The sequence below is a fragment of the Aegilops tauschii genome, chromosome 4 (genome assembly GCF_002575655.3).
Source record: "Aegilops tauschii subsp. strangulata cultivar AL8/78 chromosome 4, Aet v6.0, whole genome shotgun sequence".
Classification (NCBI taxonomy): Eukaryota; Viridiplantae; Streptophyta; class Magnoliopsida; order Poales; family Poaceae; genus Aegilops; species Aegilops tauschii.
The window spans coordinates 401,723,395-401,747,028 of record NC_053038.3 but is presented as its reverse complement, the minus strand read 5'-3'; the positions used below and the strand labels follow the sequence as shown (position 1 = coordinate 401,747,028).

At 47.9% G+C, this 23,634-nt stretch overlaps 1 protein-coding gene and 1 non-coding gene across 2 annotated transcripts; one reads left to right on the top strand and one right to left on the bottom strand.

The window, feature by feature from the left end:
* Positions 1 to 16,039: 16,039 nt before the first annotated feature.
* Positions 16,040 to 19,181, bottom strand: LOC109774023 (protein NRT1/ PTR FAMILY 8.3-like). Its single transcript, XM_020332743.3, has 5 exons — positions 19,126 to 19,181; positions 18,474 to 18,579; positions 18,032 to 18,249; positions 17,385 to 17,947; positions 16,040 to 17,305 (listed from the first exon to the last, which is right to left on the bottom strand). Exons 1-5 carry the CDS (start codon positions 19,171 to 19,173, stop codon positions 16,513 to 16,515), a joined length of 1,728 nt encoding a protein of 575 aa, XP_020188332.1. The 5' UTR covers positions 19,174 to 19,181; the 3' UTR covers positions 16,040 to 16,512.
* A 729-nt stretch (positions 19,182 to 19,910) lies between these two features.
* LOC109774030 (uncharacterized) lies at positions 19,911 to 22,231 on the top strand. Its single transcript, XR_012182301.1, has 3 exons — positions 19,911 to 20,091; positions 20,202 to 20,303; positions 20,560 to 22,231. It is a non-coding gene; the product is annotated as an uncharacterized protein (transcript).
* The last annotated feature ends 1,403 nt before the right edge of the window (positions 22,232 to 23,634 follow it).

Here is a 23,634-nt window from a genome sequence, read left to right as displayed (position 1 = left end):
GGCATGGGCGAAATGGGGTAGGCGATCAGAGAACACAAGTTCGGCAAAGATTGTTGCAGTGGTAGTGGAATTGAACTAAATACACCCATTGCATTAACTTGGTCATCCCGCTCTAGTTTGTAGGCGTCGTGGCGACAATGAAGTCAAAAAAAAAAATGAGAAGCTCGTCAGCAACGAGGATGGGATGCTGAAGTCTCACATGATAACCATAAGATGGCACCATTGTCACCATTGAAAAGGGGAAAAGGTTGTTATGGGTTTGATACTCCCTCGAGGGTAAAGATGGGTGGGAGTTTAGTCTTGCTCCCCATAATTTTGTGCTTGTATAAAATAAATTATGAGTAGAGTTTTTTTTAATTCAAAACTGCAAGCTCCGTTTAGATTTACATGGGGCACTCCGTTGAAAATGGAAAGTATGCTATATATCTATTACTTATAAACAATTACCATAACTAGCCTAAAATGTTACAAAGGAGTTTATGACATTGAAAAGAGAAAACCACCCCGCAAAAAAAAAAGAAAAAGAAAAGAGAAAGCCTTTCTGTTGGAAAACAATTGCTCCCGTTAAGCATGTCGGCGAAAGTAAAAGGGGCCATGCACTTCATAGTTAATCATTACACACAATCGATTACCAAAAAGAGTTCTCATAATTTTACTTGAGATGGTCAATATGCTATATATCGAGCAATAGGGGAGTATTTTTCAAAAAGAGAATTATCTCACAAAGCAAGACAATTGTTACATACTTGAATGTTATACCGAGACTTGAAAAATGACTACAATAAAAGTGAAAATTGTTGCCATACAAATTACAATATGATGATCTTTTTGTGTGCGGGGTGATATTGTGGTTTCGTACAAAAGACATGAAATTTCAGAGTTTTCAACCCTTAAACAAATGGACTGCTTTGCTAAGAAAAATAAATGAACGGATTGAGTTCACTTGTGATTAAATCCGTACATAATTTCACCTGCTATATGTGCTCTTGCTTTACCGACATGAATCCAAATCATAGGGTTTTCCGGCCCGATCCATGCCATTTCGATGGAGAAATAATCCACCGATCGACTCAAGCAATGTTTTTTTTACAACGGAACATGGCACCTACATGTTGCGGCAGTGGCCGACCTCCTGGATGCGAATGGCGAATGGAGAATGCTGGTGTTGCAGCGGCATTTTCTCCTTGCGGACGTGGACACCATTAAGAGCATATGTACGATGTCCTAGTGTTGCACTCCGCTACCGCCTCGTCATGGATGAGCGCGAGCATCCATCGACGACCGCCACGAGCAGGGCACAGAATGGTACCATCTGGAAGACCATATGGGGATGCCTTACTCCCCTAAAGGTACGCATTTTAGCCTGGAGGGCCGTTACCGCTCGCGGCATGGGCTAATAAGTTATCTCGACACCTTGAACTTACAGATGGTATGGAACGAGAGGACACTTTCCACGCTATGTGTAGATGCCCCGTCACAAAAAATCTATAGCGAGCCATGACGTCGGATTGGCCAATTCCGAATGTGGATTCCATCTACAATAATGGCCCTGAATGGTTGTTCTATCTGCTAGAGCCACTCACAGATACATCACGTATGGTGGTCCTGATGACTATGTCGTGTGTGGCATGTTCGTAATGAGATAACTCATGGAAGAATGCTCCTCCGACAAAGGCCTCTCACAGATTTCTTCATGGGTATTATTAATTCCCTTCTTTATATCCAGTAAAATCCTCAAGATGATATGGTTAAAGGTAAAATGGTGGTGTGTAGGGAGAGTTCATCCATCCTTTATGCAAAACATAAGAAGAAGAGAAGCGTTGGATGCCACCGCCAGCTGGCTAGGCGAAACCAGCGATTTCAAAAACCGTATTCCGTGTTTTTTTTGCTCACGATGTTTTCGTAACCGCTCTTTTAGATACGGCACTTCACAAAGTTGAAACCATCCAAGCCATCCCGTATTAGAAATTGGGACTTCACCACGCGAACCAAATAAAGAATGTTTTACGTAAAAATATCCCAAAGCAACGCTTCCCAATACGCTAAGCTGAATATGTTACATTCGCAGAACCAAACACGTCATAAATATGGACGGGAGCCACGTCGCAGCTACAGGCGCAACGAGTGGAGGCAAGGTGTTGCGCAACGAAAATGGAGATACCATCTATGCCGCATGTAGGTAACTACTTACATGCATTAATGGGCTGGAGGCGGAGCTAGCTGCATTTAGAGAACGGCTTGCCATTTCCCTTCGTCGGAGAGAACACTGGATCATCGTTAAGATGGATAGCGCAGAGGCGGTGACGATGCTTAATACGTCATCTGTAGACCGTTCGAACCACCACGTACTGGGGTTGGAGATTCTTGGGTTGATCGCTGATCCTAGGAGATTTCTATTATTACCTATATTAGTCGTTCCCAAAATACCATTAGCCATGCTCATGTTTCCTACTGAAGGAAATATGCCCTAGAGGCAATAATAAAGTTATTGTTTATTTCCTTATATCATGATAAATGTTTATTATTCATGCTAGAATTGTATTAACCGGAAACATAATACTTGTGTGAATACATAGACAAACTGAGTGTCACTAGTATGCCTCTACTTGACTAGCTCGTTGATCAAAGATGGTTATGTTTCCTAGCCATTGACATGAGTTGTCATTTGATTAACGGGATCACATCATTAGGAGAATAATGTATTGATTTGACCCATTCCGTTAGCTTAGCACACGATCGTTTAGTATTCTGCTATTGCTTTCTTCATGACTTATACATGTTCCTATGACTATGAGATTATGCAACTCCCGTTTACCGGAGGAACACTTTGTGTGCTACCAAACATCACAACGTAACTGGGTGATTATAAAGGTGCTCTACAGGTGTCTCCGAAGGTACTAGTTGGGTTGGCGTATTTCGAGATTAGGATTTGTCACTCCGATTGTCGGAGAGGTATCTCTGGGCCCACTCGGTAATGCACATCACTTAAGCCTTGCAAGCATTGTAACTAATGAGTTAGTTGCGGGATGATGTATTACAGAACGAGTAAAGAGACTTGCCGGTAACAAGATTGAATTAGGTATTGAGATACCGACGATCGAATCTCGGGCAAGTAACATACCGATGACAAAGGGAACAATGTATGTTGTTATGCGGTCTGACCGATAAAGATGTTCGTAGAATATGTGGGAGCCAATATGAGCATCCAGGTTCCGCTATTGGTTATTGACCGGAGACGTGTCTCGGTCATGTCTACATAGTTCTCGAACCCGTAGGGTCCGCACGCTTAAAGTTTCGATGACAGTTATATTACGAGTTTATATGTTTTGATGTACCGAAGGTTGTTCGGAGTCCCGGATGTGATCACGGACATAACGAGGAGTCTCGAAATGGTCGAGACATGAAGATTGATATATTGGACGACTATATTCGGACACCGGAATGGTTCCGGGGGTTACCGGATATATACCGGAGTACCGGGGGGTTACCGGAACCCCCCGGAGGTTATTGGGCCTCATGGGCCCAATTGGTGGAAGAGGAGAGGCGGCCAAGGGGCAGCCGCGCGCCCCTCCCCCCCCCCAAGTCCGAATTGGACAAGGAGGGGGGCGCCCCCCCCCCTTTCCTTTCCCCCTCTCTCTCCTTCCTTCTCCTCTCCTAATCCAACAAGGAAAAGGGAGGGAATCCTACTCCCGGTGGGAGTAGGACTCCTCCTGGGCGCGCCTCTCCTGGCCGGCCGCCTCTCCCCCCCTTGCTCCTTTATATACGGGGGCAGGGGGCACCCCAAAGACACAACAATTGATCAGTTGATCTTTTAGCCGTGTGCGGTGCCCCCTCCACCATAGTCCACCTCGATAATATCGTAGCGGTGCTTAGGCGAAGCCCTACGTTGGTAGAACATCATCATCGTCACCACGCTGTCGTGCTGACGAAACTCTTCCTCAACACTTGGCTGGATCGGAGTTCGAGGGACGTCATCGGGCTGAACGTGTGCTGAACTCGGAGGTGCCGTGCGTTCGGTACTTGATCGGTCGGATCGTGAAGACGTACGACTACATCAACCGCGTTGTGCTAACGCTTCCGCTTTCGGTCTACGAGGGTACGTGGACAACACTCTCCCCTCTTGTTGCTATGCATCACCATGATCTTGCGTGTGCGTAGGATTTTTTTTGAAATTACTACGTTCCCCAACAGTGGCATCCGAGCCTGGTTTTATGCGTAGATGTCATATGCACGAGTAGAACACAAGTGAGTTGTGGGAGATATAAGTCATACTGCTTACCAGCATGTCATACTTTGGTTCGGCGGTATTGTTGGATGAAGCGGCCCGGACCGACATTACGCGTACGCTTACGCGAGACTGGTTCTACCGACGTGCTTTGCACACAGGTGGCTGGCGGGTGTCAGTTTCTCCAACTTTAGTTGAACCGAGTGTGGCTACGCCCGGTCCTTGCGAAGGTTAAAACAGCACCAACTTGACAAACTATCGTTGTGGTTTTGATGCGTAGGTAAGAACGGTTCTTGCTAAGCCCGTAGCAGCCACGTAAAATTTGCAACAACAAAGTAGAGGACGTCTAACTTGTTTTTGCAGGGCATGTTGTGATGTGATATGGTCAAGACATGATGCTAAATTTTATTGTATGAGATGATCATGTTTTGTAACCGAGTTATAGGCAACTGGCAGGAGCCATATGGTTGTCGCTTTATTGTATGCAATGCAATCGCCCTGTAATGCTTTACTTTATCACTAAGCGGTAGCGATAGTCGTAGAAGCATAAGATTGGCGAGACGACAACGATGCTACGATGGAGATCAAGGTGTCGCGCCGGTGACGATGGTGATCATGACGGTGCTTCAGAGATGGAGATCACAAGCACAAGATGATGATGGCCATATCATATCACTTATATTGATTGCATGTGATGTTTATCTTTTATGCATCTTATCTTGCTTTGATTGACGGTAGCATTTTAAGATGATCTCTCACTAAATTATCAAAGTATAAGTGTTCTTCCTGAGTATGCACCGTTGCGAAAGTTCTTCGTGCTGAGACACCAGGTGATGATCGGGTGTGATAGGCTCTACGTTCAAATACAACGGGTGCAAAACAGTTGCACACGTGGAATACTCAGGTTAAACTTGACGAGCCTAGCATATAACAGATATGGCCTCGGAACACGGAGACTGAAAGGTCGAGCGTGAATCATATAGTAGATATGATCAACATAGTGATGTTCACCATTGAAACTACTCCATCTCACGTGATGATCGGACATGGTTTAGTTGATTTGGATCACGTGATCACTTATAGGATTAGAGGGATGTCTATCTAAGTGGGAGTTCTTAAGTAATATGATTAATTGAACTTAAATTTATCATGAACTTAGTACCTGATAGTATTTTGCTTGTCTATGTTGATTGTAGATAGATGGCCCGCGCTGTTGTTCCATTGAATTTTAATGCATTTCTTGAGAAAGCAAAGTTGAAAGATGATGGTAGCAATTACACGGACTGGGTCCGTAACTTGAGGATTATCCTCATTGCTGCATAGAAGAATTACGTCCTGGAAGCACCGCTGGGTGCCAGACCTGCTGCAGGAGCAACACCAGATGTTATAAACGTCTGGCAGAGCAAAACTGATGACTACTTGATAGTTCAGTGTGCCATGCTTTACGGCTTAGAACCGGGTCTTCAACGACGTTTTGAACGTCATGGAGCATATGAGATGTTCCAGGAGTTGAAGTTAATATTTCAAGCAAATGCCCGGATTGAGAGATATGAAGTCTCCAATAAGTGCTACAGCTGCAAGATGGAGGAAAATAGTTCTGTCAGTGAGCATATACTCAAAATGTCTGGGTATAACAATCACTTGATTCAACTGGGAGTTAATCTTCCGGATGATAGCGTCACTGACAGAATTCTTCAATCACTGTCACCAAGCTACAAGAGCTTCGTGATGAACTATAACATGCAAGGGATGGATAAGACGATTCCCGAGCTCTTCGCAATGCTAAAGGCTGCGGAGGTAGAAATCAAAAAGGAGCATCAAGTGTTGATGGTCAATAAGACCACCAGTTTCAAGAAAAAGGGCAAAGGGAAGAAGAAGGGGAACTTCAAGAAGAACAACAAGCAAGTTGCTGCTCAGGAGAAGAAACCCAAGTCTAGACCTAAGCCTGAGACTGAGTGTTTCTACTGCAAGAAGACTGGTCACTGGAAGCGGAACTGCCCCAAGTATTTGGCGGATAAGAAGGATGGCAAGGTGAACAAAGGTATATGTGATATACATATTATTGATGTGTACCTTACTAATGCTCGCAGTAGCACCTGGGTATTTGCTACTGGTTCTGTTGCTAATATTTGCAACTCGAAACAGGGACTACAGATTAAGCGAAGATTGGCTAAGGACGAGGTGACGATGCGCATGGGAAATGGTTCCAAAGTCGATGTGATCGCGGTCGGCACGCTACCTCTACATCTACCTTCGAGATTAGTTTTAGACCTGAATAATTGTTATTTGGTGCCAGCGTTGAGCATGAACATTATATCTGGATCTTGTTTGATGCGAGACGGTTATTCATTTAAATCAGAGAATAATGGTTGTTCTATTTATATGAGTAATATCTTTTATGGTCATGCACCCTTGAAGAGTGGTCTATTTTTGTTGAATCTTGATAGTGGTGATACACATATTCATAATATTGAAGCCAAAAGATGCAGAGTTGATAATGATAGTGCAACTTATTTGTGGCACTGCCATTTAGGTCATATCGGTGTAAAGCGCATGAAGAAACTCCATACTGATGGACTTTTGGAACCACTTGATTATGAATCACTTGGTACTTGCGAACCGTGCCTCATGGGCAAGATGACTAAAACGCCGTTCTTCGGAACTATGGAGCGAGCAACAGATTTTTTGGAAATCATACATACAGATGTATGTGGTCCGATGAATATTGTGGCTCGAGGCGGATATCGTTATTTTCTCACCTTCACAGATGATTTGAGCATATATGGGTATATCTACTTAATGAAACATAAGTCTGAAACATTTGAAAAGTTCAAAGAATTTCAGAGTGAAGTTGAAAATCATCGTAACAAGAAAATAAAGTTTCTACGATCTGATCGTGGAGGAGAATATTTGAGTTACGAGTTTGGTCTTCATTTGAAAAAATGCGGAATAGTTTCGCAACTCACGCCACCCGGAACACCACAGCGTAATGGTGTGTCCGAACATCGTAATCGTACTTTACTTGATATGGTGCGATCTATGATGTCTCTTACTGATTTACCGCTATCGTTTTAGGGTTATGCTTTAGAGACGGCTGCATTCATGTTAAATAGGACACCATCAAAATCCGTTAAGACGACGCCTTATGAACTGTGGTTTGGCAAGAAACCAAAGTTGTCGTTCCTTAAAGTTTGGGGCTGCGATGCTTATGTGAAAAAGTTTCAACATGATAAGCTCGAACCCAAATCGGAAAAATGTGTCTTCATAGGATACCCAAAAGAGACTGTTGGGTACACCTTCTATCACAGATCCGAAGGCAAGACTTTTGTTGCTAAATTTGGAATCTTTCTAGAGAAGGAGTTTCTCTCGAAAGAAGTGAGTGGGAGGAAAGTAGAACTTGATGAAGTAACTGTACCTGCTCCCTTATTGAAAAGTAGTTCATCACAGAAACCGGTTTCTGCGACACCAACACCAATTAGTGAGGAAGTTAATGATGATGATCATGAAACTTCAGATCAAGTTATTACTGAACCTCGTAGGTCAACCAGAGTAAGATCCGCACCAGAGTGGTACGGTAATCCTGTTCTGGAAGTTATGTTGCTAGACCATGACGAACCTACGAACTATGAAGAAGCGATGGTGAGCCCAGATTCCGCAAAATGGCTTGAGGCCATGAAATCTGAGATGGGATCCATGTATGAGAACAAAGTGTGGACTTTGGTTGACTTGCCCGATGATCGGCAAGCCATTGAGAATAAATGGATCTTCAAGAAGAAGACTGACGCTGACTGTAATGTTACTGTCTATAAAGCTCGACTTGTTGCAAAAGGTTTTTCGACAAGTTCAAGGGATTGACTACGATGAGACCTTCTCACCCGTAGCGATGCTTAAGTCTGTCCGAATCATGTTAGCAATTGCCGCATTTTATGATTATGAAATTTGGCAAATGGATGTAAAAACTGCATTCCTGAATGGATTTCTGGAAGAAGAGTTGTATATGATGCAACCAGAAGGTTTTGTCGATCCAAAGGAAGCTAACAAAGTGTGCAAGCTCCAGCGATCCATTTATGGACTGGTGCAAGCCTCTCGGAGTTGGAATAAACACTTTGATAGTGTGATCAAAGCATTTGGTTTTATACAGACTTTTGGAGAAGCCTGTATTTACAAGAAAGTGAGTGGGAGCTCTGTAGCATTTCTGATATTATATGTGGATGACATATTGCTGATTGGAAATAATATAGAATTTCTGGATAGCATAAAGGGATACTTGAATAAGAGTTTTTCGATGAAAGACCTCGGTGAAGCTGCTTATATATTGGGCATCAAGATCTATAGAGATAGATCAAGACGCTTAATTGGACTTTCACAAAGCACATACCTTGACAAAGTTTTGAAGAAGTTCAAAATGGATCAAGCAAAGAAAGGGTTCTTGCCTGTGTTACAAGGTGTGAAGTTGAGTAAGACTCAATGCCCGACCACTGCAGAAGATAGAGAGAAGATGAAAGATGTTCCCTATGCTTCAGCCATAGGCTCTATCATGTATGCAATGCTGTGTACCAGACCTGATGTGTGCCTTGCTATAAGTTTAGCAGGGAGGTACCAAAGTAATCCAGGAGTGGATCACTGGACAGCGGTCAAGAACATCCTGAAATACCTGAAAAAGACTAAGGATATGTTTCTCGTTTATGGAGGTGACAAAGAGCTCATCGTAAATGGTTACGTTGATGCAAGCTTTGATACTGATCCGGACGATTCTAAATCGCAAACCGGATACGTGTTTACATTGAACGGTAGAGCTGTCAGTTGGTGCAGTTCTAAACAAAGCGTCGTGGCGGGATCTACGTGTGAAGCGGAGTACATAGCTGCTTCGGAAGCAGCAAATGAAGGAGTCTGGATGAAGGAGTTCATATCCGATCTAGGTGTCATACCTAGTGCATCGGGTCCAATGAAAATCTTTTGTGACAATACTGGTGCAATTGCCTTGGCGAAGGAATCCAGATTTCACAAGAGAACCAAGCACATCAAGAGACGCTTCAATTCCATCCGGGATTTAGTCCAGGTGGGAGACATAGAAATTTGCAAGATACATACGGATCTGAATGTTGCAGACCCGTTGACTAAGCCTCTTCCACGAGCAAAACATGATCAGCACCAAGGCTCCATGGGTGTTAGAATCATTACAGTGTAATCTAGATTATTGACTCTAGTGCAAGTGGGAGACTGAAGGAAATATGCCCTAGATTTAATAATAAAGTTATTATTTATTTCCTTATATCATGATAAATGTTTATTATTCATGCTAGAATTGTATTAACCGGAAACATAATACTTGTGTGAATACATAGACAAACAGAGTGTCACTAGTATGCCTCTACTTGACTAGCTCGTTGATCAAAGATGGTTATGTTTCCTAGCCATTGACATGAGTTGTCATTTGATTAACGGGATCACATCATTAGGAGAATGATGTGATTGACTTGACCCATTCCGTTAGCTTAGCACACGATCGTTTAGTATTCTGCTATTGCTTTCTTCATGACTTATACATGTTCCTATGACTATGAGATTATGCAACTCCCATTTACCGGAGGAACACTTTGTGTGCTACCAAACGTCACAACGTAACTGGGTGATTATAAAGGTGCTCTATAGGTGTCTCCGAAGGTACTTGTTGGGTTGGCGTATTTCGAGATTAGGATTTGTCACTCCGATTGTCGGAGAGGTATCTCTGGGCCCACTCGGTAATGCACATCACTTAATCCTTGCAAGCATTGCAACTAATGAGTTAGTTGCGGGATGATGTATTACAGAACGAGTAAAGAGACTTGCCGGTAACGAGATTGAACTAGGTATTGAGATACCGATGATCGAATCTCGGGCAAGTAACATACCGATGACAACGGGAACAATGTATGTTGTTATGCGGTCTGACCGATAAAGATCTTCATAGAATATGTGGGAGCTAATATGAGCATCCAGGTTCCGCTATTGGTTATTGACCGGAGACGTGTATCGGTCATGTCTACATAGTTCTCGAACCCATAGGGTCCGCACGCTTAAAGTTTCGATGACAGTTATATTATGAGTTTATATGTTTTGATGTACCGAAGGTTGTTCGGAGTCCCGGATATGATCACGGACATAACGAGGAGTCTCGAAATGGTCGAGACATGAAGATTGATATATTGGACGACTATATTCGGACACCGGAATGGTTCCGGGGGTTATCGGATATATACCGGAGTGCCGGGGGGTTACCGGAACCCCCTGGAGGTTATTGGGCCTCATGGGCCCAATTGGTGGAAGAGGAGAGGCGGACAAGGGGCAGCCGCGCGCCCCTCCCCCCCAAGTCCGAATTAGACAAGGAGGGGGGGGGGGCGGCGCCCCCCCTTTCCTTTCCCCCTCTCTCTCCTTCCTTCTCCTCTCCTAATCCAACAAGGAAAAGGGAGGGAGTCCTACTCCCAGTGGGAGTAGGACTCCTCCTGGCGCGCCTCTGGCCGGCCGCCTCTCCCCCCTTGCTCCTTTATATACGGGGGCGGGGGGGGGCACCCCAAAGACACAACAATTGATCAGTTGATCTTTTAGCCATGTGCGGTGCCCCCCTCCACCATAGTCCACCTCGATAATATCATAGCGGTGCTTAGGCGAAGCCCTGCGTTGGTAGAACATCATCATCGTCACCACGCCGTCATGCTGACGAAACTCTTCCTCAACACTCTGCTGGATCGGAGTTCGAGGGACGTCATCGGGCTGAACGTGTGCTGAACTCGGAGGTGCCGTGCGTTCGGTACTTGATCGGTCGGATCGTGAAGACGTACGACTACATCAACTGCGTTGTGCTAACGCTTCCGCTTTCGGTCTACGAGGGTACGTGGACAACACTCTCCTCTCTCGTTGATATGCATCACCATGATCTTGCGTGTGCGTAGGATTTTTTTTGAAATTACTACGTTCCCCAACACCTACAACTGTAACACCCATCGCACCGCAGTGTCGTTGGGATCAGGCCTGAGCAACATTGTAAACTTGTGTATGGCTGAACGGCCTTCTTAAGTAATGAAATCTTCTTTACCCTAAAAAATAGTGCTAAGGCGCACAAGCTAGCGACCGCAAACTTCCTGATAGCTTGAGCATTGGCCTGGCTAGCCACGCACACACTAGGAAGAGAAACCCCAAGGGCATCTCTAGCCAATCCCCTAAAATTTAGAGTAAAACTCTGAGTAAAGTTAGTGGAGTCAAATTTTACTCCACCACTAACTGTGACCGGACCTAGCCGAACTACTAAATTTAGTGGAGTAATTTTATTCTTCTAGCGTAGCCGCATGAAATTCAACCAATTGCATAACAATAATTCAAATATTTAAAGATAAACATGCATAACGTATAAACCATTAACAAGCATATAGTTTCACAGATCGAGATTATATCGAATTAAAACATGAATAGTTCATCCTAAAATCAATCACTTCACCAATCAAGTTTGATCCAAAATCATCACAATATAACATGTTTTATGTTGTGGATCAAGGCCAACCAATGATATGCACGAACTCAAACACCGTATTTGTCAAGAAATCACAACCGCCACCACCATACAGAAGGCCGCCATCATCACCACCACCACCATCCTCTCGGCCACCACCACTACCATCAGCGTCACAACCACCACCACCATCTCGAAGAGAGACCCCTGTTTGGGTCAAGATCTCTCCACGAGTGAGCTACCAAAATTTTCTTACGGTATCATCCATTGTGATTGGGTTCATGAACATGATAGCACGATCCTCGGCTCTCTTGACATCCCGAAGCCTCTCTTCCTCAGGTGCAAGCCTATGCTCCTTAGTCTTCAACTTCCTCTCTTCGGCCACCAACTTGGATTTCTATTTCTTGTCTTCCAACATCTTGACCTCGTTCCATCTCGTCGTCTTCTCTTCTTTGCGTTCGGCCGCCAACACTTTCTTGGCCTCAATCATGTCCACAAGTTCATTTTTGTACGTGCCACCAAATGTACCTCTTCTATTTCTCTCCTTTGCAATTTTTTTGCCATCCGGTATCTTGTTGGCCTTTTCATCCTCATCATCATCCTCCTCAATGGGAGTGCTGAATCTTGATCTCTTTGGAGTGGTCTCTGCAAGTCTCCGAATCCACTTCTCATTGGCACATAGCACTTTGAAGCACATCAATAAACTCCATCATCAATCGGCCGCCAACAATCACCGCAAAATGCATATGAAGAAATGGAAAAAAGTTTTTTACGTACTAGGAATTTCATCAAGCACTTGGCGGCCGAGACCCTTGTTGACAGTTGTGGCGGCCGAGACCCTTGTTGACAATTGTGGCGGCCGAACGAGCTGGAGCAGTGGCCGTGGGGGTGGCCGGAGACGCAGCACGAGCCGCCGGACAAGGGCGAGGGGGCGGAGTGGCTTTCTTTTGTTGGAAATATGCCCTAGAGGCAATAATATAGTGGTTATTATTATATTTCCTTAATCATGATAAAGGTTTATTATTCATGCTAGAATTGTATTGACCGGAAACATAAATACATGTGTGAATACATAAATAAATACCGTGTCCCAAGTATGCCTCTACTAGACTAGCTCGTTGATCAAAAGATGGTTAAGGTTTCCTAACCATAGACATGTGTTGTCACTTGATAACAGGATCACATCATTAGGAGAATGATGTGATGGACAAGACCCATCCGTTAGCTTAGCATATGATCGTTCAGTTTATTACTACTGCTTTCTTAATGTCAAATACATATTCCTTCGACCATGAGATCATGCAACTCCTGGGTACCGGAGGAATACCTTGTGTGCTATCAAACGTCACAACGTAACTGAGTGATCATAAAGATGCTCTACAGGTATCTCCGAAGGTGTCTATTGAGTTGGCATGGATCAAGATTGGGATTTGTCACTCCGTGTATCAGAGAGGTATCTCTGGGCCCTCTCGGTAATACAGCATCACAAGAAGCTTGCAAGCAAAGTGACTAAGGAGTTAGTTACAAGATGATGTATTACGGAACGAGTGAAGAGACTTGCCGGTAATGAGATTGAACTAGGTATGAACCTTGGGCAAGTAACATACCGACAGACAAATGGAACTACGTATGTTGTCATAAAGGTTCGACCGATAAAGATCTTCATAGAATATGTAGGAACCTATATGGGCATCCAGGTCCCGCTATTGGTTATTGACCGGAGAAGCGTCTCAGTCATGTCTACATCATTCTTGAACCCATAGGGTCCGCACGCTTAACGTTTGTTGACGATATAGTATTATATGAGTTATGTGAAATAGTGATTGAATCTTGTTTGGAGCCCCGGATGAGATCACAGACATGTCGAGGAGCTCCGGAATGGTCCGGAGGTAAATATTGATATATAGATGATAGTATTTGGTCTCCGGAAAGGTTTCGGGATGCACCAGGTATTTATCTGATCACCAGAAGGGGTTCCGGGAGGCCACAAGAAGTTACTGGGCCTAACGGGCCAAGGGAAAGGGAGCACACCAGCCCACAAGGGGCTGGTGCGCCCCAACCTGGCCGCAGGCCTTGTAAAAGGAAAGGGAGGGGCTGGCCCCTCCTGCCTTTCTCCATGAAAGAGAGAAAGGGAAAGGGGGGGGGGCTAAGGCAGCCAGCCCCTTTCCTTTCCCCCTGGCGCCAAAAAGGGAGGGGGGTGGCGGCCAGGGTAGGCCCTAGGGCTGGCCGCCGGCCCCCTTGGGGGCGCCCTAGGCCGCAGATAGTTTCACCACCACTGTCACCACGCCGTCGTGCTGCCGGAACTCATCTACTACTTCACTTCTCTTGCTGGATTGATAAGGCGAGGACGTCATCGAGCTGAACGTGTGCTGAACATGGAGGTGCCGTGCGTTCTGTACTTGATCGGAAGGATCGTGAAGGTGTACGACTACATTAACCGTGTTGATAAATGCTTCCACTTAACGGTCTACGAGGGTACGTAGACACACTCTCCCCTCTCGTAGCTATGCATCTCCATGGATAGATCTTGCGTGTGCGTAGATTTTTTTGTTTTCCATGCAACGTTCCCCAACATCTTCTTGTTCATCATCACTGCCGCTTCAGCGAGGGTCAACGCGGCCATCGTCGGCTTCCTAGCACGTTTGGCACCCGCGAGAGTAGCGGGAGGGCGACCGGCCATCGCCGGAGAGGCAGTGGCCACCCGACCGACCTTGCTACCCACGGTGGCAGCTAGTATGGTGGACTGGATGGGATTTTTTTATCCCCAACCTCTTGTTCGGTGCGGGCGGTTGCGCAGGGGTGGTTTGCGGCGGCGACGCGCCGCCGGCGGTGGCCGGGGGTGGCAGAAGTATCTTGGGAACCATTATGGCCGGAGTTGCAGTCATCGGCGCCGATGGTGGTGCGTGGGGAGGCGGCGGCGGGAACTAGCTATGGCGCGGCGCAAGAGGGAGAAAGAGGTGGGTGGGGGGTACTCAGCCGGGTGGGGGATGAGTATATTCTGGTGCCGCGGGTAAAGTTTTCGGCGGAGGAGTAAATCTTTTACTCTCTAACCGATTTGAGACTTTGGCCAGGTGCGTTGTTTTTATTAGGGGATCGGCTGGAGATGTCCTTATGCCGGTATGATTCAATCAATGGAAACGGAAGAAACAATCCGGTGTTGGAATTAACGAAAAGGGCAATGATGGGCGCCGGTGCGCCGGCCCAAATTTGGGCCGGTCGCATCCTCAGCATCCGATGCACTGCCTTTTTAGCCGTCCAGATCGAGCGTATATTACGTTTCTTATCCCCTCGTGCTTGTCTTCTTCCCTAAATACGTGAGTAAGGAGCGACAGCGAGCGCCGCAGGCCGCCTTGCTCCCAGCCATGGGCACGTGCCTCTTGCTGTTGACGGTGCGCTTGCAACCTTCCCCGCCGCCGTTCAGATCGCTCATCATGGCTACCTCGTCTTGCAGCTCCTGGCCGTGGACGTGTCTCGCTACTCCGGCAGCGTCGTTCCTAGCACCGGTCGGCAAAAAAGGTTGTAGCTCGTGGCCTCATGGTTGCAGCACCGGGTTGCACCGCCCCCGCCGCCCCTCGCCGTCAACGCTTGGCGCACCGGTGCCCGTCCGCCGCCCCTCGCCGTCGTCTCTTGGCTTATCGTTTCGGCACATAACCTTTGCAGCAAAATAAAACGCCGGATGTAGCTTTTGATGGTGCTGGTTGCTGCCCACCGCGGCGGCACCCGTCGTTGTCTCAGCGCCGCTTCGTCGGTTGAAGCAAAACAAAACGCCGGCTCCAGCTTGTGTCGATAACAGTTTCAGCCTCTACATCACATGGTTGTAGCTCCGCTACTAGTCGGTTCCAGCAAAAATCAGAGGATTGCGACTCGTCGCCTCCGTCCACCCTTGCTGCAAATAAACCAACGGTTCCAGCATCCCGTCTGCCCGGTTGTAGCAAATCGTTGCCGATGGCGTCGCAGCTGCAGCTTCGGTGAGCACGATTGTAGCATCTGCGAGCATGGTTGTAGCAAAAATCGTCGACGACGGCGTCGCCGGTCGCAGCCCCGATGAGCATGGTTGTAGCAAAAAAATGTTGACGACGGCGTCGCCGGTTGCATCTCCGGTGAGCACGGTTGTAGCTTCTGGGCGATGCCGTGGCCGGTTGTAGCACACAAGGACATCGGTTCCAGCAAAAAACTTGTCATGCCTTGGCCGGTGCGCACCACCACTACCGCTCGTTGTAACAGCCGTCGACAGCGGCTGTAGCAAGGCCATGCGCAACACCACCATTCGCCGTTGCAACGCCCTGATGGACGGTGCCCGTAGCTACGTCAGCCGGACTCAAAGCCGGGGTTGGGCGGAGGACATCCCTGGGATCCGCAAGGGTTGTAGGCGGCCATGGCCGCGGGGATGGGAGAGGGTCTCGCCGGCAACGATGGAGCGACGAGGTTGGGAGCCGAGCAAGCTGTGTAGGTGCAGTGGAGGTGCACCGGTTTCAGCTTATCGGGGAGTCGCTCGGCAGCCATGGCTGGGAGTTCAGAGGTACGGAATTGGGAGCGGAGAAAGACAGGCGACAGCGAGTGGCTGGGCCTGCGTTGCGGGAGATAAGAAGGAAAAGCAGTGTGCTTGGGGCCAAGAGCGACGTGGTCGCATGCACGAGGGCGCAAGTATGTTAACGAGCGAGGCGTCCGGCGCAACGTTGGGCCGGCGCGCCGGATACAACTGATTCCCTAACGAAAAATCAATCATCCCACGTTTAGGAATTTACATGCCGTCTGCATACTGCAGGACACCAAAAAAATAAAAAATCCTAGAGCATTTCTACGATCAAGAGACATTCTTGCACTTGTATCTCTTGGCACACCAGACGAAAACTGCGAGATTGAGCGCGCTAAGCGCAGCGATGAGCCAGAAGAACCGGTCGAGGTGGCCCTCGTTGAGGTCATCCGGTATCCACCCGGGCCCGCCGCCCCTCGTCGTGACGCCGGACACGACGGTCACCACGAGCGAGCTCAGGTAGCTCCCCAGCGACACCGTGAGGAGCCCCAGCGCGGAGCAGAGGCTCCGCATGGACTCCGGCGCCTCGTTGTAGAAGAACTCCGACTGCCCGACGCACGCGAACACCACGCTGGCGCCCACCAGGAGGTACTGCGGCACCTGCCACAGGATGCACATCGGCGCCGCCGCCGCCCGGTCCAGCGCCAGCCGCCGCGCTTCGACCGCCGCCGCGGCCACCATGACCAGCACGGAGAGGAACAGGCCGACGCCGAACCGCTGCAGCTCCGAGAACCCCCGCTCGTTGCCGGTGAACCTCCGCGCTGCCGGGATGAGCACCCTGTCGTAGATGGGCACGAAGAGGATGACGCTGACGGCGTCGAAGGAAGCCAGGGACGCCGGAGGGATGGCGAAGGTGCCGACCGCCGTGTCCATCCTCCTCCCTTGCTCCAGGAACGTCGAGGAGAACTGCGCGAGGACGGAGAAGTACACGATCCCGGTGGCCCAGATCGGGAGCATGCCGATCACGATCTTGAGCTCCTCGACTTGCGTGACAGTGCAAAGCCTCCATGGATCCGAGTAAAGCTCCTCGGCCGAGGAGACCACGGCAGCCTTGTCCAGGAAACTGGGCAAGAAACACTCTCAATCAGCTTTTACTTTTTAGATTCAGCCAGTCAAAATTATGAAGAAAAGCTAGTAATTACCTGAGCACTGGTGTATGCTGCAATTTCTTGGCACCGTCCGACTCCGCCATTGATTCAACCTCGGATAGCTCGTGGAGGAGAGAAGCATCACGCGGGAGACCTACATTCCGCTTCCGCACGGCCGCGACGACGACCTGGGAAACTCTTGCCAGCGGGCTTCCCAGAGGCTTCTGCACCCTGTACGAGCCGGAGCCCAGCAAGAAGCTCGCGATGGCCAGCGCGATGAACAGGGTGGGGATCCAGAGGCCGACGACCCACCCGCAGTGGTCCTGCACCCACACGACGACGGTGCCGGAGACGAAGCTGCCGATGTAGATGGAGAAGAAGAACCAGTTGAAGAAGGAGTTCTTCTTCAGCCTCTCCGCCGGGACGCTGTCGTCGAACTGGTCGGCGCCGAAGGAGGAGACGCATGGCTTGATGCCGCCGGCCCCGATGGCCATCATGTAGAGCCCGAGGAAGAACACGGCGGACTGGGACGAGGGCGAAGAGCCAACGTCCTGCGGGCAGTCGAGCCCGGTGCACGCCGCCGGGAACGATGCCGAAACTGACATCGCAGCCATTCCCTTGCGTCGCGCCAGAAGAAAAAACCTTGAATTGTCAAGAAACTAGCTCCATTATTTGAAGGATGATTTGACAGTATGCCTTACGATTAGGTAGACTGCGAAGAAGGCCAGCGTGGTGAGGTATCTGCCGAGATAGGAGTCGGCGACGATCGCTCCGACGAGGGGGGCGATGTAGCACGTCCCCTGCCAGTTGGTGTAGTTCCTCGCCGCGGACACATTGCTCTCCTGCAGTATCGTCTTGAGGAAGGTTACCAGGTTGAACTGGATCCCGTAGTACGCTAGCTCCTCGAAGCATTCAGTCACTGCAGTGCAAGCCGGAATTCAGATCTATAGTTAGTAGTAGTATTTCTCAAGCAAACTCCAAAGTAATTAATGGGCAGCGCAGGGAAGCAGCAGTGATGTTCATGGAAAAAGCCATGCATCTGTGCACTCTGAGCACAAAAATTGGACAAACTGAACTGAAATGAAGCACCCTTGATGTTTTTCTACCAGTTCTGCATGAAAACTTGACAGTTTCATTTTATACCTAAGATAAATTTGCATGCTTTCCAACTGCCCGTACGGTGCTTGGTTATAGGAGTTGGAGCTCCTTTGATGTCAACAACTCGGTCCCCTCTGTGTACAGCAGAACCCTGTATAAGACAAGCCTGATACTCTTTAGTAGAAGTACTAGTATGTATCTTTCTGCAAAAGCATGAAGTAACTGTATATGGAGTACATGATAGGAAAACAGAGGCTGGGATCAGAATTTGAATAGGAAGACAGAAACGGGTGCCAAGTTAATTCCTAATGATTTTTGCTGTTTACTGATGTTGCCAAGCAGACCATCCATTTTCGGGGACAATATTATTATGAGAAAAATCAGTATTGCATCAGGCATGTAACAGCCACCACTTTGCACATCTCAGCACAGCAATATGCAGGTCATAATGGTAAAAAGAAAAGAGATCCATTTGTTTCCAATATTTCAGTGTCCAAGGATCGATATGACATTCATATATATGCTACCCATCATATGGTACTTTGGGCAGCAAAACGAGCTAATTCTCTCCAAATTTGTCAAGAAACATATATGTCCGTACTCCGTAGGACGTCGAAGCACATAAAAATGAAGAACCGCTTTAGAAAATCAAGCTACTGCTGGACATGAATGTAGAAGAAGTAGCAGAGAAACTGACCTCAAGAAGTGGTTCTTCCAGCTGCAAGTTTTCCTTGAGAGATGCCATGGTGGTGTACAAGCTGAACACAGAGGTACGGCACCTCAATATATATAGATCACGTAGTGTAGAAATCTGCGCAAGGTCAAATTTCTACAGTAAACTAAAAAAGCATTAGTTTAATACCAGCATGCATGGCGCACTTTGGAAGTATGAGCGCTCACGATCGAAAGGTGGACATTAAATTCCATCGATCTCTAGAGGGGTGACCCACTTTGATTCCACATTCCACTGTGCGTCATCATACAACAACGTTACTGGTACGAAACAATATAACAATATCACCGACTTTCCAAAGCAACGGCGGCTTACATCTTCAGCGTGCATATACAGCTTTGTTCTTTAACCTTGTTTGAGAAGCACAGGGCGAGAAGATTTAGAGCATCAAACTCCAACAGCGGCGGCAAAAACCCCCGCGCGCGGTAAACTGCTATTTTAACCCGTGCGGAACGTTTTCGCGCGCTCAAGCGAAGGCGGAAAACTCCGACGCATTGCGCGCCCGGGAAAAAGCGCGAGGTCGCGCGTTAAATTTAGCGCACCGCTTCCGGCGCGCCTGTAAATTGCTGCGCTCGGCACGTGGCCACCCATCGCTATCCACATTGCCACGCGCTCTCTCCTCACTTCCTCTGCTTCCTCTCATTGGCGGCGCCAGGGTATTCACCTGTATTCATATGAATACCCAAGTTTTGGCCCAAAAAAATTAATACATATCTTATTTAGCGGCCCACAAGCCCAGCCCCAGCACTGCTCAGCCCCGCTCACTCGATCCATTCCCCAGCCCCAGCACCGCCCAGCCCCCACTCGGCCGTTCCCCAAGTCCCCAACCTAACCTAGCGCCTGCGGCCAGCGGCGGCGGCAGCTGCGAGTAGCGGCCAGCGGCAGCGGCAAGCGGAGCCGCTGAACGGGCAACCAGCGGCAGCGGACCAGGTTCTATTCTCCTCTTCTCCTAGTTCTAGTTCTCACTGAACGCCAGCGGCCAGCCAATTCTAACTTCCTAAATCCTATGGGCTCATGCGGCACCCAACTATTATCTGTAGGTGGATTTGTAGAGTGCAGTCAAATTGGACGAATTGCTGCTAGTGCTGGATTTGAACGCAACGAGCTACTGCATACTAGTGCTGGATTTGATTAGTCTGAAGGTGGGTATTCCGGGTTATAGTTTTTGGGACAAATTGCTGCTTGTGTTGCTGTCAAATATGCACATCACTCTGCTACTGTGTACTGAGTGCGTGAAAATATTATTGGTTGAATAATTTGGTACAACTCCTCTGCTGTTCATGATGCTGTAGAATGATTTTTCTGTGTCAGGACAAATTGCTTGTGTTGTAAAATGCATTCATTTGTTTACTAGATTACTAGATTGCTGATCTATTTTTTTCTAATCTTGTATCACAGATGAAGAAGAAGGGTGTCAGCATTGTTGCATTGTGGGAAAGAGTTTCCAAGGCAAATAAAAGAACTTCGACATCTACACCAAATCCTCCTGATGTTGAAGTTGAGAGCAGTATCATTCCTCCTACTATTGAGAGCAATCTGCAACTGGCGCTTGTGCAAGCACATGAACCTGATGATGGCCACACAGAACCTGAGAGTGCAGTTGGCTCCCCAACCCCAATTGTAGAAGATGATGAAGAAAATGATGAAGTTCAGTTTGAAGTATATTTGGAAGCACTTGAGTCTGATCCTGGGAAACAGATCCCCATCTCTAGGTACAATGTCAATGACCAGGATAAAGTTAGAAGGAGATACATCGAGTTGGGGGCATGTCAACCAAAGAATCATAATTTTCAGTATAGAGATATAAGTGGATTACATCGTCGCTTTTCTCCTTCTTGGTTTAAGGATTACAAGTGGCTTGAGTATAGTGTGGACAAAGAAGCCGCTTTCTGCTTCGTTTGCTATTTCTTCAAGGATAAAACAAGATGTCCCGGTGGAGATGCTTTTGTGAAGAAGGGATTTAATAACTGGAACATGAAGTCGAGATTGAAGAAACATGAAGGTGAGGTTTTTAGTGCTCATGCTGAAGCTCAAGAGAAGTATGATAGGTTCACTACACCACAAACATCAATTCGGGAGTCTATTTCTTCAAACACCTCACAATACAAGGCTTTGTATAAACAACGTTTGACATGGACACTCAAGTGTGTGAGATTTCTGTTGCACCAAGGCTTGGCATTTAGAGGACATGATGAAAGTGAAGACTCACTAAATAAAGGAAATTTCCTTGAGCTTCTAAATTGGCTAGCAGTAAAAATTTGAAGAGATTGACAGGGTTGTTCTCAAGAATGCTCCACGGAACTGCAGGATGACTCACCATGATATACATCAAGAGGTGATAAAATGTTGTGCACAAGAGACTACTAAACTAGTCATTGAATAACTTGATGGTGGTCATTTTGCGATACTTGCAGATGAGTCTAGTGATGTGTATCAGAATGAACAGTTGGTTGTTTGCTTGCGTTATGTTGATAAGAAAGGAAGGGCGGTTGTAAGATTTCTTGGTCTTGCTCATGTTGAAGATACTACCTCTTTGACACTAAAAGCTGCAATTCAGAAAATGCTTATGGACTACAATTTGAGCTTTGCAATGGTTCATGGGCAAGGATATGATGGAGCTAGTAACATGAGAGGTAATGCTAATGGCCTGAAAAAACTGATTATGGACGAGTCCCCTTCTGCCTACTAAGTTCATTGTTTTACCCATCAACTACAGTTAACTCTTGTTGCTGTTGCTAAGGAGAGTGGTGATTGTACTTGGTTCTTTCAGCAGCTTGCACACTTGTTAAATGCTGTTGGCATGTCTTGTAAAAAGATGAGAATGCTTCGGATAGCTCATGCTGAAGAACTCATTGATGCATTGGAATAGGAAGAAGTAGAAACAGGAGTGGGCTGAATCAGGAAATGGGTTTGGGAAGGCCATGTGATACACGTTGGGGCTCTCACTTCAAAACTGTGAACCGTGTCATCTCTGTATGTGTAACACCCCGGATGTAACTTTCCATATTTGTAACTCCAACTCTTGCCATTTTTGGCTATGTGCTATGATATTCCCTCCGTGGTTGGGTTTTGTCTTTCGTTTTGCATTTTGTTCATGTCATGCATCTCATATCATGTCATCATGTGCACCTCATTAGCATACGTGTTCGTCTCATGCATCCAAACATTTTCCCCGTTGTCCGTTTTGCAATCCGACACTCCCACATGCACCGGCGCACCCCTCTTGTCTCTTCTCGTGAGCGGGTGTTAAACGTTATCGGAATGGACCGAGATTTGCCAAGTGGCCTTGGTATACCACCGGTAGACCACCTGTCAAGTTTCGTTCCATTTGAAGGTCGTTTGATGCTCCAACGGTTAACCGGGTAACCCAAAGGCCTTTTGTGTGTTGCAGCAAAACCCCCTCCAAACAGCCCAATAACCCATCTAAGTTCCCTCCATGCTCTCGGTCGTTCGATCACGATCGTGTGGGCGAAAACCGCACTCCATTTGGAGTCTCCTAGCTCCCTATGCCTATATAAACACCCTCCCCGTCCAAAATCCCGGATGAAACCCTAGCAAAATCGCCCTCCGCCGCCACCGGACATGTCCGCCGCCGCCGGACGTTCCCGCTGCCGCGCCCGCGCCAATCGGACGCCGCCATGTGGCAGGCGCGCCCGCCGCCAACCGCGGCCTGCCTGGCCTGAGTCGGCCCCCCCGAGCCCGTCTCCTCCGCCCGCGCCCCGCTCCTCCAGCGCCGCCCGCGCCCGACCCCGCCGCCCGGTCGCTGCCGCTCTGCCTCCAGCGCCGGCGCGCCTCGCCGCGCCGCCCCCGCGCTCCTCCTCCGTTCGCCGCCGCCCGCTCGACGAGCTCGGCGTCCGCGCCGCCCGAGCCGCCCACGCCTCCCTCGGTGACCGCGCCCCGTCTCCGGCCCCGTCCCTCCTTCTTCCCTGAGCTCCGGCCTCCTCCTCTCCAACTCCGGCCGAACCCCGGCTGTTGGGGATATAACTACAGGAGTCACCCGCCCGGGAAGGGCCGGGTTATGTCATGACGATCATCACGTGAAGCCCGATATCAAGCTTGAGGATGGCGGTTCAATAATGGGCCTAAGGCCTAGAGGCGGCTTAAGGCCCGTAGTGATAACCCGCCGTTAAGGCATGACTTATAGTGTAAGGCAAGAATAGTTAAGAGTCCGAGCCGGACACTGTTTATAAGCCGGCCGGGTCTCTGAGAGCTGCTGGGCGTTAACCTCTCTATATAAAGGGACGACCCAGCGGCGGTTCAGGACAAGTAAGATCAGATCGATAACTAGGCGCAGCGGTTTAGCTCCCTGGTCATCGAAACCCTAAGTAATCCAACCTCAACTGGAGTAGGCTTTTACCTTCACCGTAAGGGGCCGAACCAGTATAATCCTCGTGTCCTTTGTCCCGTTTAATCCCTTTAAGCTTCCTAGTTGCGATGGCTCCACGACTAAGTCCTTGCACGAGGACATCTGCC

Excerpts from the sequence above, each read along its gene's own strand:
- LOC109774023 (XM_020332743.3), bottom strand. The coding sequence starts at position 19,173 with ATGGCATCTCTCAAGGAAAACTTGCAGCTGGAAGAACCACTTCTTGAG. Across the intron at positions 18,580-19,125 it reads TGGAAGAACCACTTCTTGAG|GGTTCTGCTGTACACAGAGG; the intron begins GTCAGTTTCTCT and ends TGTCTTATACAG. Across the intron at positions 17,306-17,384 it reads CAGCATACACCAGTGCTCAG|TTTCCTGGACAAGGCTGCCG; the intron begins GTAATTACTAGC and ends TTTCTTGCCCAG.